This window comes from Nelusetta ayraudi, unplaced genomic scaffold (genome assembly GCF_046127955.1).
Source record: "Nelusetta ayraudi isolate G7.1 ecotype Tasmania unplaced genomic scaffold, CSIRO-AGI_Nayr_v1 ptg000005l, whole genome shotgun sequence".
Taxonomy (NCBI): Eukaryota; Metazoa; Chordata; class Actinopteri; order Tetraodontiformes; family Monacanthidae; genus Nelusetta; species Nelusetta ayraudi.
Window position 1 is genome coordinate 7,122,926 of NW_027466055.1, and position 12,802 is coordinate 7,135,727.

A 12,802-nucleotide genomic window follows, 5' to 3' on the forward strand; every position below is an offset into this window, starting at 1 on the left:
GCTAATGATTAATATGGCTGCTGCATTATGTACTGTACCTGCCATGTTTCTTTGAAGATTGCACAAAATGATTCTTTTTAAAAGGAACAGTGTAAGCACCGTAGACGTAGTTTTTTCTAATAACGTTATTTGGATTTCCATCCCCTCTCGGTTTAAGACAGCCAGTGTAAAACAGAGACAGATTAAAAAGTGAAAAAAGTAGAGGAGTACATGAAGCGACAAAATCAGCAACAGAATCGCACTCTTGTGAAAGCGATTTAGATGTTTGTGGTTGTGATGTAGTGATCGGTGGTGCCATTGTGATCATGTGAAATTGAGTGTTCAGATGTTAACTAAGAAGCCACTAGGTAGTGCAAAGACGACAAGACCACAATTTCATTTTGTAGTTCACTCGTTTATTGATGGCGACGGAGGCGAGCGTGAACAGTTCTCCACTTGTGTTAGGAGCTTTAAGAGTGAAGAAGGGTTGTATGGGAAAAGTTTCTTTGCCTGCAGCCTGGTCACCACCTCTCGGAGTTGCGACAGGCAGTCAACAGCTCTCGCTGACGTTTTGCTGTCCGTATGTTTTGACATAGGAGTGGGCGTGACTGGACACGATGTTAGCGCACCCAGTGAAACCCCCAGCGAAAGCCTCCCAGGTCTCCTTCCAGTTGTGCTTCTGGTTTTACTCCGCATTTGTGTCAAGTAAGAAGATTCTGAACGAAGGCCCCATGTTTGTTGCTTCACGTTCCCGCTGCTTGACCTCGTTTCATCACAAACAGACGTCCCCGGTGGTTCGCCCTGAGAGTCCTGGTCGGACTCGTCTGAACTGGGGTACTCAACCAGGCGAAACCTATCCGCAGAACCCTTAGTGTCCTCGTCCTCGGCGGAAGCGCCATCGAGTCGCTTCGGGAAGCGACAGTTCGACAAGTCGATCCGTCGACAGGCTGCAGCGAAGCCCTGCGGGTCACTTCTGAGGAAGCGGAGGTATCGCACAAAGTACTCGAGGAAACAGGTCTCGGTGGAGATGAGGAAGTCGAGGAGGATGCTGTGGTCGAAGGAAATGCTCTGAAGCAGGACGAGGAAATGGCAGTGAGGGTTGCAGCCGCAGCCACACGCCGCCTCCAGCGCGGCCACGCCGTCCCAACCAGGGCGCCGCCTGCACGGTGACACCAAGCAGATGGTCAGCGCACTTGTGAAATGTATGACTGGTCCCGCATGAAGGTTTAGTGGAAGTGAATGAATGAATAAGTTGCTTTTGCAAATATTATTTTATTGCTGAAGTGAGTGTAGATCAGCGTTAAACCAGGAGATTGTTCCATCATTTACATGAAGATTAAAAACTGGGCTCAGAACATGTAAAAAGAATGAAGTTTAAAAAAAAAAAAAACGTGTTAGCTGCAGTGATGCTACATCATAAAGTAGAACATTGAAGTTATAGGTGTCAAACACTGGTCCGCAGGCCGACTTTGGCCTGCAGTGCAATTATATTTGGCCCGCGAGGCAATACAAAATCAATACTACAGCTGCTGGCCCACTGCTATTATACAGCACATCTACCACTAACTAATAAATAATATTGAAAATGTTTTACAGCAATGCAATACATAAAAGCTATTCTTCAAGTTAGATTTCTGTCCTTGCCACAATATAGACATCAACTATTTTGCTGTTGGTTCTCTATCAGTTTTTACCTGTGATGAAGGAAAAGAGAAAGCAAAGCTTTGGCTGCCTCCATCATGTCGTCGTCCTGCTCCCCGAACAGCAGGCTGAGCCAGCAGCACAGGTGAGTGGCCTCCTTCAGCTGGGCACTGTTCCTCTGCAGGAAGCACCACAGGCGCTGGAAATCCCCTTGGATGTCTACAGTGCCGTCCAGCCCTGCCATGAAATCACATTGGTGAATGAAATATTAGCACATTTGCTGCCACCTGCTGATAAGATTCTTTATTACAGCCAGTGCAGTGCAGGTTTTCCATTTTTAACCAACTAAAGACAAAACATTTTGGAAGAATTGAAAATCGTTGCATAGCATTTTGACTAAATCCATTCAAGTTGTACCGATAATGTATCTTGAGCGCAACCGTCACCTGAACTAAAAGGAGACTCCTTGACTAAACATCTATTTCCAAGGAGCAAACTTCTTGTTGATATGGCAGAGTGTTCTTATCTATAGCATGAAATAGCGGTGCTCAGGCTATGTTGTCCATGTAACTCAGGTTCAATTGTGGCATTTCATGAACTTTACTCAGTATGTGATCAGAGGAGTTGTGTCTTCTCACCTGTTCCACCAGCACTTTGGATGTGGAGATCCATGGACTTGAGAAAGAGCAGGCTGACAGCTCTGAGCGTCACACAGTCTGGTCTTCGAAACTTATCCCCTCCAGGTTTGGTCCCCCCAAAGAAAGAAGCACCATCGACCTGTACGCTCTCCAACCAGCCGGCTGCCACCGCTGTGAGCACGCTGTGAGACAGCGTCCTCATATCGGCGCCGAGGTGCTCGTGCGTCGGCTCCGTCGCGAGTGCTCCCCCTAGAGACCAGTCCTCGCCGGCCCTCTGGAGCACGGCTCTCTTCAGAAGGAGCAGGGCTCGTCTTCTAACAAAGGACTCTGTGGAGCAGCTGATCGCTTTCAGGAGCACCGATGAGTGGACGTAGGTCAGTTTCTGACTTTGCAAACAAAAGCAACCTCCAGACGTCACGCTGGAGGCAGTCAACACTTCCATCAGGTCCATCAGGAGGCAGAGCGTGGTTCCCCACTGCCTGCTGTCGGGGTGGTCGGTGAGGCGTGCCGTCTCTTCTCCAGGAAAATACTTTAGACACAGAGCACTGAGGCTGGAGTCGAAACCTTGCAAAAGTTTCCCAAAGAGCCCTGACGAAAGAAACCGAACAGCCGACATGTGAATTCAGAGCCAGCAGAATAACAATCACAATCCAAGAAAAAGGTGCAGCTCAGAGGTGGCCTTTAAGGTGACGTACAGGGTCACGTGACCAGTTCACCTCAGTTCACTTCATTTGATTTGATGACTTGATTCATAAACACTGTACCTCCATTAGCCCCCTTAAGAAGTCTTTTTAAGACCTCAGTCAAAGACCACAGGCAGGCATCTAATTTCCGGCCGGGGGTTGAACAGCCAAACGCCTGCAGACATTTCTGCTTCCACACAGGACAGACGGCACCCTGGAGCAAAAAACAAAAAACAAAAACATATATATGCAATTGCTTTTCTCAGGAAAATCCCCCAATAAATAGTCGATAAGGTGAATCAACTATTAATGGGTGAATGAGTCAGTCATTCACATCTCTGGTTTGGATGTCCCCCCCCTGGGGGCACACTGAGCAGCCACATTGTTGGTCTAACAGAAATTGTGTCTTTAAACACTGATTTAAAACAATAACAACAACAACAACATAAAGCAGCATAATGTCACATAGAGAACCCAAAACCCCAAAGAGTGCCAATGCCATCTATGCGAAAAATGAAATCAGAATGTTGTCCCCTCAAAAATAATTTTCTAGTCACTTTTTTTTTTGTTCACATTATGTCCTCAAGTGTGCCACACAAAAACCAGCCTGACCTTGCGACCTATTGTAGTCAGCCCGTCAAATGTTTGCATGTAGTACATTTGACAATACAAGGTTGTGCCACAAATATGAGTCACGCAAAAACATGAAAGAATGCCAAAGTGTAAGTCGTTTCACAGGACACAGCGTGTGTAGCAGGAGCTCTTACAGACTGGTGAAGAAGATGAAGAACATATGCTGATGCACTCTTGGCAGCCAGATGTGAGAGAATCTGATCCTCATCCTCAAAGTGGGACACCTGGTGGAGCGGTGGACATGGACAACATGTGACACATCACTGGGCGGTGGAAGATTCTGAGCGGGTTGTGGTGCCACTTACAAGATGTGCCATGAGCTTCATGTCGTCGAACAGCACTTTCAGGAGCTCCGTGAAGTATGAGGCGACCTCCGGGAGCAGGGTGCTCTGAGCCGTCACACAGGAGGCGATCTTCCCCACCACGGTCAAGCCGATGCGGCTCAAGTCCGCGCTTCCGCTCCCACAAACCTGCGGCTGCATCCACCGCGCCACCTCCGCCGGGCTGCCGCGGGGTTTGGAGGCGGTCTCAACACACCGATACACCTCGGCCAGCAGGGAGAAACTGTCCGTGTGGACGCATGGCTCCATGTCGCTGCTGCTCGATAGATACTTCCCCCAACAAGCTGGCCATGTGATGCACATACACGGAAGCGTCTGGGAAAAAAAGCCGACCCGACGTACCAGGCTTTGACACCGGAAATACGCAACGCATACCTTCGAAATAAAGCACCTCAATGAGGTTTCAACGCGAAGTGCTGAGAAGAATTTCGAAATGACTTGGATAGGTGACAAATAAAGGCAGAGGTGGCCAAAGTATTCTCACTGTACTTACCTAAAAGTATGCATACTTGCATAAAAATACTATGGTAAAGTAAAAGTACTTCATCCCCTTTAATCAAGTAAAAGAAAGTGCAGATTTTGAAATGTACTGGAGTAGAAATTATTTTGTTTTTGCCATTCGTGGCGCAATACATACATACATACATACATCAATTTTCAATACCCACTTCTTCCTAAGCTTAGGGTCACAGGGGATCTGCTTGAACCCATCCAAGCTGTCACAGGGCGAAGGCAGGGTGACACCTTGGACATGTCGCCAGTTCGTCATAGTTCCACATGGAGACAAACAAAGACAAACAACTATTGTCACTCACACAGAGACCTACGGACAATTTGCAGTTTCCAATTCACCTCACATACATGTTTTTAGACTGTGGGAGGAAGCCAGAGAATCAAACCCATGACCTTCTTGCTGTGTGGCGGCAGCGCTAACAACTGCGCCACCATGTCACTGAAGTAAAAACATTTGTTAATAGTTTTGCAAAACTGGAAATGTTGTGACAGAATAATATGGACTGAAAGACCAGAGGACTTGCATGAGCATCTGGATCATTTTTTTTAAACAGAGTTGGTACATTCAATACTACGGTTTTGTTTTGTTTTGAATAATACTTACGATCAGTGAGCCATTAGTGGATGTTTGCACTTTTAACAATAACCAATGTTGTTTTCAACATTTTTATTTTTCCTCTGTTCTGAACACAGAACAGTGACCCCAAAGTCAAGGTACTCTAAAATAATCTCCCTCTGAAACATGATCCAGTTTTATATTTAACTACATAACAGCATAGTTCAAAAGGTCGTGTAGGGTGTCTCTGCTTTTTAGAGTTTTCAGAATATGGTCACTATGGCCATAGTTGATGCACTAATGGGCTCAACTGTGGTTTGATGCAACCAAACCTGTTTGATCCTTGTTTTGTGACCTCACAGCTTCAACTAGCAATTTGTAAATTTGAAACGCTCCCTTAGATTTTATTTTGAAAAAATGAGGCGGAAATGTCATTGTTTTTACTACTGGGTCAAGCTGCAGTCTCTTCTTGGGAGAGGTTTTTTTCTTGAAAGCTGATCGTTTTATAGCAAAATGGTGCTCAGTAATATCTAGATTACTATTCGAAAAGTTCGAGATTGACAACACTGCCTTGTAGTGCTATATTTGGTTTGAAATCATACGAAATATGAAGATTTGACAACTCCAATTCTACCCGTCTGCAAGCTGATTGGCAAGTTCAACGTCTGCTCAGCGTCTGTTTAGTCTTTGTTTTACGCTGCTAAACGTGTCTGTAAATATGTACAATTAACTTTGCCTGTTATGGATGCATTTAGTCTGCAGACTTTTGCATTGAGCCAACCGTACCTGTTCACAACGTTGACAAGCGAAGCGTCACTGCTGAGTTGGTTAGCTTTGTGGCTAACCACCGTGAGCTAGCAGCCTTGGATAAATATAGCCCCTAATCAAGGGATTTTTCTTCTTCCCTCCCGCATCTTCCCTGCGTTAAAAGACGTGCCCTGTCAACCCGTTATAGTCGAACTGGGTTTGTTCTTTCAGCTCTTGTGTATTTGTTTCTGGTTTAAATCGTCGCTTTTAGTATTAGCAAAGAAAATGCTATTCTATTGTCCATTGTTTTTCTTCAGCCAGTGAAGCTAACCACCTGAAAATACATTTAATTCGACGAGCAGGGAACGTATTTCTCTCTCTGATGGTTTTTGTTAAACTCCAATTATTCTAGGCTTCGCTTAAATCAGTTTTATTTGCTGACACAAAACAACATGCGCTAATGTGCTCACTAACTATTAGTTTTGATGATGATGACGAGTAGCGTAAGATCACGCCTACTTTTCTTGTTCTATCACTTTTCATATTTGCTCTTGGCCTTCTTAAAAATCATGTCATGCTTAAAAGTATGTTTTGTGTGTTTCAGAAGACTTTGACGAGAGCTGCCCATCAACTGTCTTCACAACGCAGCTGTAGATTTACAGGTGCAGCCCAGATATGACTAAGAGACACACATCTCTTCAGCTTGTCAAAAGGTACATCAAGACCATCTGTTCCACCCACACAAAGTGAGAATTTGAAGTTCAATTATAGCAATTCAACAGCGTTTCTCGACATATGTCTGACTTTTTTTTTTTTTTTTTTTTATGTTGATGAGTTCATGTCATTTATGTATCAGCTGCCCACTTTCTATTCATTTCAGAAAGTTGCTCTGACTTGGAATGTCCATTTCTGACTCGTTTTTTGCAAAAAATACAGTGCAAAAATAATTAATCAATGAACATTAGGTTCACCACTGTAATTGATAGAAAGAGATACAGCTTAAAGAAAATCAAAGTAAACAAACAAAAAAAAAATCATTATTATAATTAAGATTACTCTACTGATTTTTAAAAAGTTTTCAAATTTTTTTTTGTCTCACCCAATAGATGTTAAAAAAAATTATGTGATGTCATAATTATTTTTTGTCAGCAGAAAAACACCAGTGTTTGTGTGCTACTTGTTGTTATGACGGGTACCATAGACTTTGCCTCTAACGCAGAGCATTGTTCCTTTGCCCAAATGTGAAAGGATGCTGAACCATCACTGCAGAAGGAACCCAGAGCTTCATGAGGAGCTGCAAATCCAGGCTGCAGTGGCGTCTGGGGACGTGTGCACTGTCAGGAGAATGCTGGAGCAAGGCTACTCACCTAAGATCCGCGATGCCAACGGCTGGACGCTGCTTCACTTCTCTGCCGCCAAAGGAAAAGAGCGATGCGTACGAGTGTTTCTGGAGCATGGAGGTCAGAGACTTTATACACGTTTGAATCTTGCAGCTGTAGTGACCAGTAGAGGGCAGTGTTTAATTTGCAAACGTTTATTGTTCGCTCTGTCCTCTCAGACAAGTCCAATATTGTGATATACGCAGTTTATTGCGCATATGTCATTGAAATGATCTAAAATTTGCTCAGGAGCAAAAATCAATACATTGTGTATATGTATTTGTTTGATTTTATACTTACATGTGCAAATAAATTAAGTCTAAAAAAAAAAAGAACAGTCTAAGGAAAATTGTACTACACATCAGTGCTGACATTTCTCTCCCTCCGCTCTTCTCCGTGCAGCGGACCCCACAGTCAAGGACTTTATCGGGGGCTTCACGGCGCTGCACTACGCCGCCATGCACGGCAGAGCGCGCATCGCCCGGCTGATGCTGGAGTCCGAGTTCCGCGGCGACATCATCAATGCCAAGAGCAACGACGGCTGGACGCCGCTGCACGTGGCCGCCCACTACGGCCGGGACTCGTTCGTGCGACTGCTGCTGGAGTTCCGGGCGGAGGTGGACCCCCTCAGCGACAAGGGCACCACGCCGCTGCAGCTGGCCATCATCCGCGAGCGCTCCAGCTGCGTGCGCATCCTCCTGGACCACAGCGCCAACATCGACATCCAGAACGGCTTCCTGCTGCGCTACGCCGTCATCAAGGGCAACCACTCGTACTGTCGCATGTTCCTGCAGAGGGGGGCCGACACCAACCTGGGGCGGCTGGAGGACGGCCAGACGCCGCTGCACCTGTCGGCCCTCCGGGACGACGTGCTGTGCGCCCAGATGCTCTACGCGTACGGCGCAGACACCAATACTAGGAACTATGAGGGCCAGACGCCCGTCGCCGTGTCTGTCAGCATGTCGGGGATCAGCCGGCCCTGTCTGGACTTTCTGCAGGAAGTCACCAGTAAGTTTCTAACACAACACCACACCACACTCGACCTTCTCGTTCTTCTCCTCACATCTCACCTTGATTATATTCCACTACAAACAAACACACTACAATCAGAAAACCCATAAAATTCATATATATATATATATATATATATATATATATATATATATATATATATACATATATGTATATATATATATATTTATATATATATATATATATATATATATATATATATATATATATATATGTATATGTATATATATAAAATCAGCTGTCACTGATGTTTTAGTGTTTTATTACGGAATCATGAGACAGTAGAAGATTGGATCAAGGTGAGGTCGTTGTATACGCCTTTTGGCTTTCCTCTTCTTCACATTTTGTAAAATATAAAATATCAAAGCGTTAAAACGCAGACACGAGACTTGGACGAGAAGCAGAAATGTGTCACAATTTCTTGTGGGGGTGGCACGCTGAGGCCTCCAGTGTCGCATCACATCAAAAAGCCTTTTCATCGTCGGCTCGGTAGCAGCAGAAACGTAAGAAGGAAGAAGTGGGTGAGTGAAAGGGGGAGTGTGTTGGCCAACTCAAGGTCCTGGTAACCAGTGTTCAGTAGCAGAGCAGCATTGAGCATTGATCTCAAGAGCACATCACCTGGAGCGTTCTGATCTCGACGGAACAATGGCCGCATTCCAACCCCACTTTTCTCTCCTCCCCCCCTTGAACTTTGATATCAAAGAGAGCGAGCCGACTCCTGCCAGGCCCTCGGAGCCCCTCAGACGGATCACATGTCGGCTGTTGCTGGTTATTGATCACGCCGCCTGCATTGATTCTCGCGCCAGCTAGTGTTGTAATAATTTTGTTTTCCTACCCATAGAACAGTTCTTATATGTACATAAGAATATACATAGATGTACATAAGAATATACACGTACAACGTTGTAATGTCACGCGCTGGGAATAAACTCTTTTCTGGTGATTTTCTAGCCTTTATAATTTTTTTAAACGACTATATACTTAAAAGACCATAAATGAAAAATCTACAACAGAAAGATTTGCCATGAATCTCGTTTCAGGTCACAGTCATCATGTCAGCTGTTTCAAAGGTGTACATTTTTGTATTGCAGTCTATTGGGAAAAATGTTTTTGGGCCCATTGCATTTTTTTGCTGCAGTACCTCGAGTGACCACTGTGAAAAATAGGCGTCATCTTGCCAGTCCTGTATCCAATTCTTATAATACATCCATGAGGTGAATGCTCGCGTCCTCAAATAAACCAACGACGAAAAAGGTGGACGTGGTGTCCAGGTTTGTGCTCGCAGTGCCGCCGTAGTTGACTGGCGAGCTCAGGAGAGGGATTGTACGGAGTCACTCAGGGTCCCCTTAAGTGAAAGAGTTCTGCAGTCTACAATGTAACCACTTGATGTCGCCGTTTCTTCTTAAAAAATCTCCAAATATTCGACGCTTCACCTTTAAAGCAGCGTTGATCCCAGACGACGGCTTGTGAAACACGAATCAGTCGTTTCGCAAGTTTGTCAAGGTGATCCGACCTGGAGAGTCGTTCTGTTGGTCGGGAGTGGTGGGGTGGGGGTAGGGGGCGTGGTAGTACTACACATGCTGCTCCCCTCCCCCATCAGCGTGGCAAATACGGCTTTTATTTAGGAAGTGCAGCAACCTCCTTGCGAATCTAAGCTCATTTAAAACGCTTTGCAACTCTGCGATTCGAAGCAGAACAATAAATTGCTCCTCACCTCTGCTCCTTGACCTTTGACCTCCTAAGTAGAGGGGTGAGGGCTGGGGGGTACAGGGGGACAGGTCATCTAGCACCACCTTGTGACCATAGCTGCACTTGAGGAGGGGGGGCAAAAAAAAAGATGTAATTTTCACCCTGTTGCTCTGCATGTTGGTCGCTGCCTGGTCGTATCTGCGCCTGCTTGGATGCACTTTGCTGTTGATGTGAAGAGACGGTTGACCTGGTAACAGGGAAGCACCTGTTCTCCCCATGAAGTGAACTCTTTGAGGGACACAGCGAGGCCAGATTGTTTCTGAGCTTGGGGCTGAAAAAGTCGTCAGGATTTTTTCAAATGCAAATTAAACTATGAAATGAATGCATTAAGTTTGTGTCTGACATTCTACATTTTGTCAGGTTTGCGTTGTGTGATCCCTTTTTCCTCATTCCTGCTGAGGGGTCTGGATATAAAGCTGCATTCCGTCTAACCCTAATCCTGCTTTTGCAGCAAGTCTTTCAATGTATCATCTATGCTTCTTTTGAAAAACATGCTTTTTTTTATACCAGTCTAAGCAAGCTTAAATACTTTTTTGTGGTTAAAAAAACTTTTTTTTTTGTAATTCTTGTTGGTTAAATGCTCACAGTCTGCAGTTGCTTTCAGCAGCATTCAGTATTTTCTCAATATTGTTTGACAGTTGGGTGGGAGTGGCCAACACACTAATTTGAACTGAAGCGTCCACAAAGGGAACGACTTTACATAGAGCTCAGTGATAACACCCACGCACAGTAGATCGCTTCCTGGAATCGTCTGGATTTTTCCTCAACTGTTTGCATACAGCCCACGCTAGTGAGAGGCCCAAGCTGCCATCTGCAGGAAGAAAGAACCTGGTGTGAAGAAAGGCCATTTCTCATTAAAGCCAACATCAGATTTGTGACCAATGTCTCTGTTTTTCAGGACAACCTCGGAGCCTTCAAGACATGTGTCGAATAAAGATCCGTCACTGCATCGGCCTTCAGAGCTTAAAGTTCTTAGAGGATCTACCCATCGCCAAGGTCATGAAAGACTATTTAAAACACAAGTTTGACAGTGTGTGAGGACGACATCCGCTCAAAGGAAGAGGGGATATAAAAACTCTAGGTCTGTCAAATTGAAGACTATGCAATCGCTTGTTGCTCGTCTGAAAGAAATGTCACCTGTCCGTGTGCGCTGGAGAGTAGTTTGTGGATTTTGTTTGTCTAGATCAGCACAATCGAGTATGGATTTTTGTTTGTTTGTTTTTGTTTTTTCTGGCATCGTTCCCCATTTCAGCCTGGATGCTGTTTGGAACAGCTGCTGAAAATGGACCCCCCCCCGACCCCCCACCAACCCCAGTGAGAAATATTCAACGTTTTGGCGCCAAGATAATGAAAACAATGCATCACTGACTGTGGATACCGTTGTGATACAGCTGTCATTGTAGACATTTGTTTTCCTGTAAATTATGTTTAAATTTTAATTAAGTGCTTCTACCCCCTTAATGTACTTTAATTAATTTGAATTATTATTATTATTATCATAATTATTATTACGGGGCTATTGTATACAAATGTCATTACTGCATTGATGACCACTTTCTGTTCCACTTAACCACGTATGGAATGTTTTCAAAAGTTATTGTATGCCTTTGCATGTTGGTTACTTGAATTCTTTTTTTTTTTTTTTTAAAGGCAAACATTATTTAATATAAAACACTTATGTCCTGTTTTTTTTTCCAGTCTAGAAAAACAAAAGTTTGAAAACAGTGCACCGTCTCAGACCTGTAGGAGCGAAACAAGTATCTCATAAGAGTAGTGTTACTGGACCAGGGATGGACAAACATGGGTTTGAGAGATGGGGCCGGAGCAGCAGCAAATGGATGGAGTGTTTTGGTGACCCACCAAGATGTAGAAGATGTTCTTTTATTGTAGTCCAGTTGCCCTAACTTAACCCTACTACCTTAAGATGACCTGGATGACCGAGAACCTTCACAGACAGGTGCTTTGATGTCAATTGAAAATGAAATGAAATGAAAAAACAAAAGCGAAGTTATAACAAAATCAGTGTCTTTGAAGCCCCACGGCGTTTAGCTCTTTATTGAAATGATTGTGAAAACCTTGAAAAAAAAAATGGATGAAATACAGCTATTTTATTACTTAATTTAATTTCAAGTTTGGCAGGCCGAATTAAAAAGCTTAATGGGCCGCACATGGCCCCCGAGCCGTGGTTTGCCCACGCCAGGGCTCAATGCTGTTCTGCTTTGAATTAAAAAACAAAAAACAAAAAAAGGAAGTGAAAATGGAAGTGGAAATGAAGAATATATGTATATTTTGCTTTCAAGCAGACATCTTGTCCAAGTCGAGTTGATTCAATCCTCTCTGTGGTCTTCGTAACACCACAGCAAATAACCATCAATTCACTGTTGTCCATCGTTTGGCTCCTGCATGAACAGCACTAACTTTTGTCTTGCCGCAAGATGCAGTTTCAACATTTTTCCAACATTTTATATTTTATACTAGCAAAGCAGCAGTTGAGGAAACATAAGCTGAGTTTTATTCCAACCCTTCAACATTTCATGAAAATTCCATTGAGTTGCGCCGCGAAGAGCATTGTGAAGTAAATACATTTGTTTTGTTTTTTTCTGTTGCCATTTCACTGTGCAAGTTTATATTTCTACTCAGAGGGTCACACAATGGTTTTCACTTTGAGTGAACAAAGTGGCAGATGGCAGTAACATCCACATATCGCATCATTTTCAATGTTAAAAGAAATTATTTATGAAGTGAGGGACTGATAGGTCTCCATTTGAGTGAGCTGTAAAAAAAAAAAGCAGTAAGGAAAAGGTCCTTTACAAAAGTAACTGAACAAGGAAAAGTTGCTCAGATCCAGTTTTAGAATAAAACTGTTAAAAAAAAAAAAAAAAAAGACTGAATCATTTCTGAACTTGAGTGT

At 43.9% G+C, this 12,802-nt stretch overlaps 2 protein-coding genes across 7 annotated transcripts; one reads left to right on the forward strand and one right to left on the reverse strand.

Annotated features, from left to right (window-relative positions):
* Positions 1-373: 373 nt before the first annotated feature.
* On the reverse strand, positions 374-6,220 carry lins1 (lines homolog 1). The gene is made up of 7 exons (XM_076011582.1): positions 5,771-6,220; positions 3,880-4,659; positions 3,709-3,798; positions 3,023-3,155; positions 2,259-2,846; positions 1,674-1,857; positions 374-1,138 (listed from the first exon to the last, which is right to left on the reverse strand). The coding sequence occupies exons 2-7, from the start codon at positions 4,216-4,218 to the stop codon at positions 388-390; spliced, it is 2,085 nt and encodes a 694-aa protein (XP_075867697.1). The 5' UTR covers positions 4,219-4,659; positions 5,771-6,220; the 3' UTR covers positions 374-387.
* asb7 (ankyrin repeat and SOCS box containing 7) lies at positions 5,411-11,563 on the forward strand. Of its 6 annotated transcripts, none has more exons than XM_076011610.1 (5): positions 5,411-5,658; positions 6,336-6,477; positions 6,980-7,191; positions 7,513-8,118; positions 10,790-11,563. In XM_076011610.1, exons 2-5 carry the CDS (start codon positions 6,407-6,409, stop codon positions 10,927-10,929), a joined length of 1,029 nt encoding a protein of 342 aa, XP_075867725.1. In that variant the 5' UTR covers positions 5,411-5,658; positions 6,336-6,406; the 3' UTR covers positions 10,930-11,563. The 6 variants fall into 6 exon arrangements, with proteins under 6 accessions (XP_075867725.1, XP_075867753.1, XP_075867707.1 ...); XM_076011638.1 differs by having other exon boundaries at positions 6,336-6,444; XM_076011592.1 differs by having other exon boundaries at positions 5,411-5,636.
* The last annotated feature ends 1,239 nt before the right edge of the window (positions 11,564-12,802 follow it).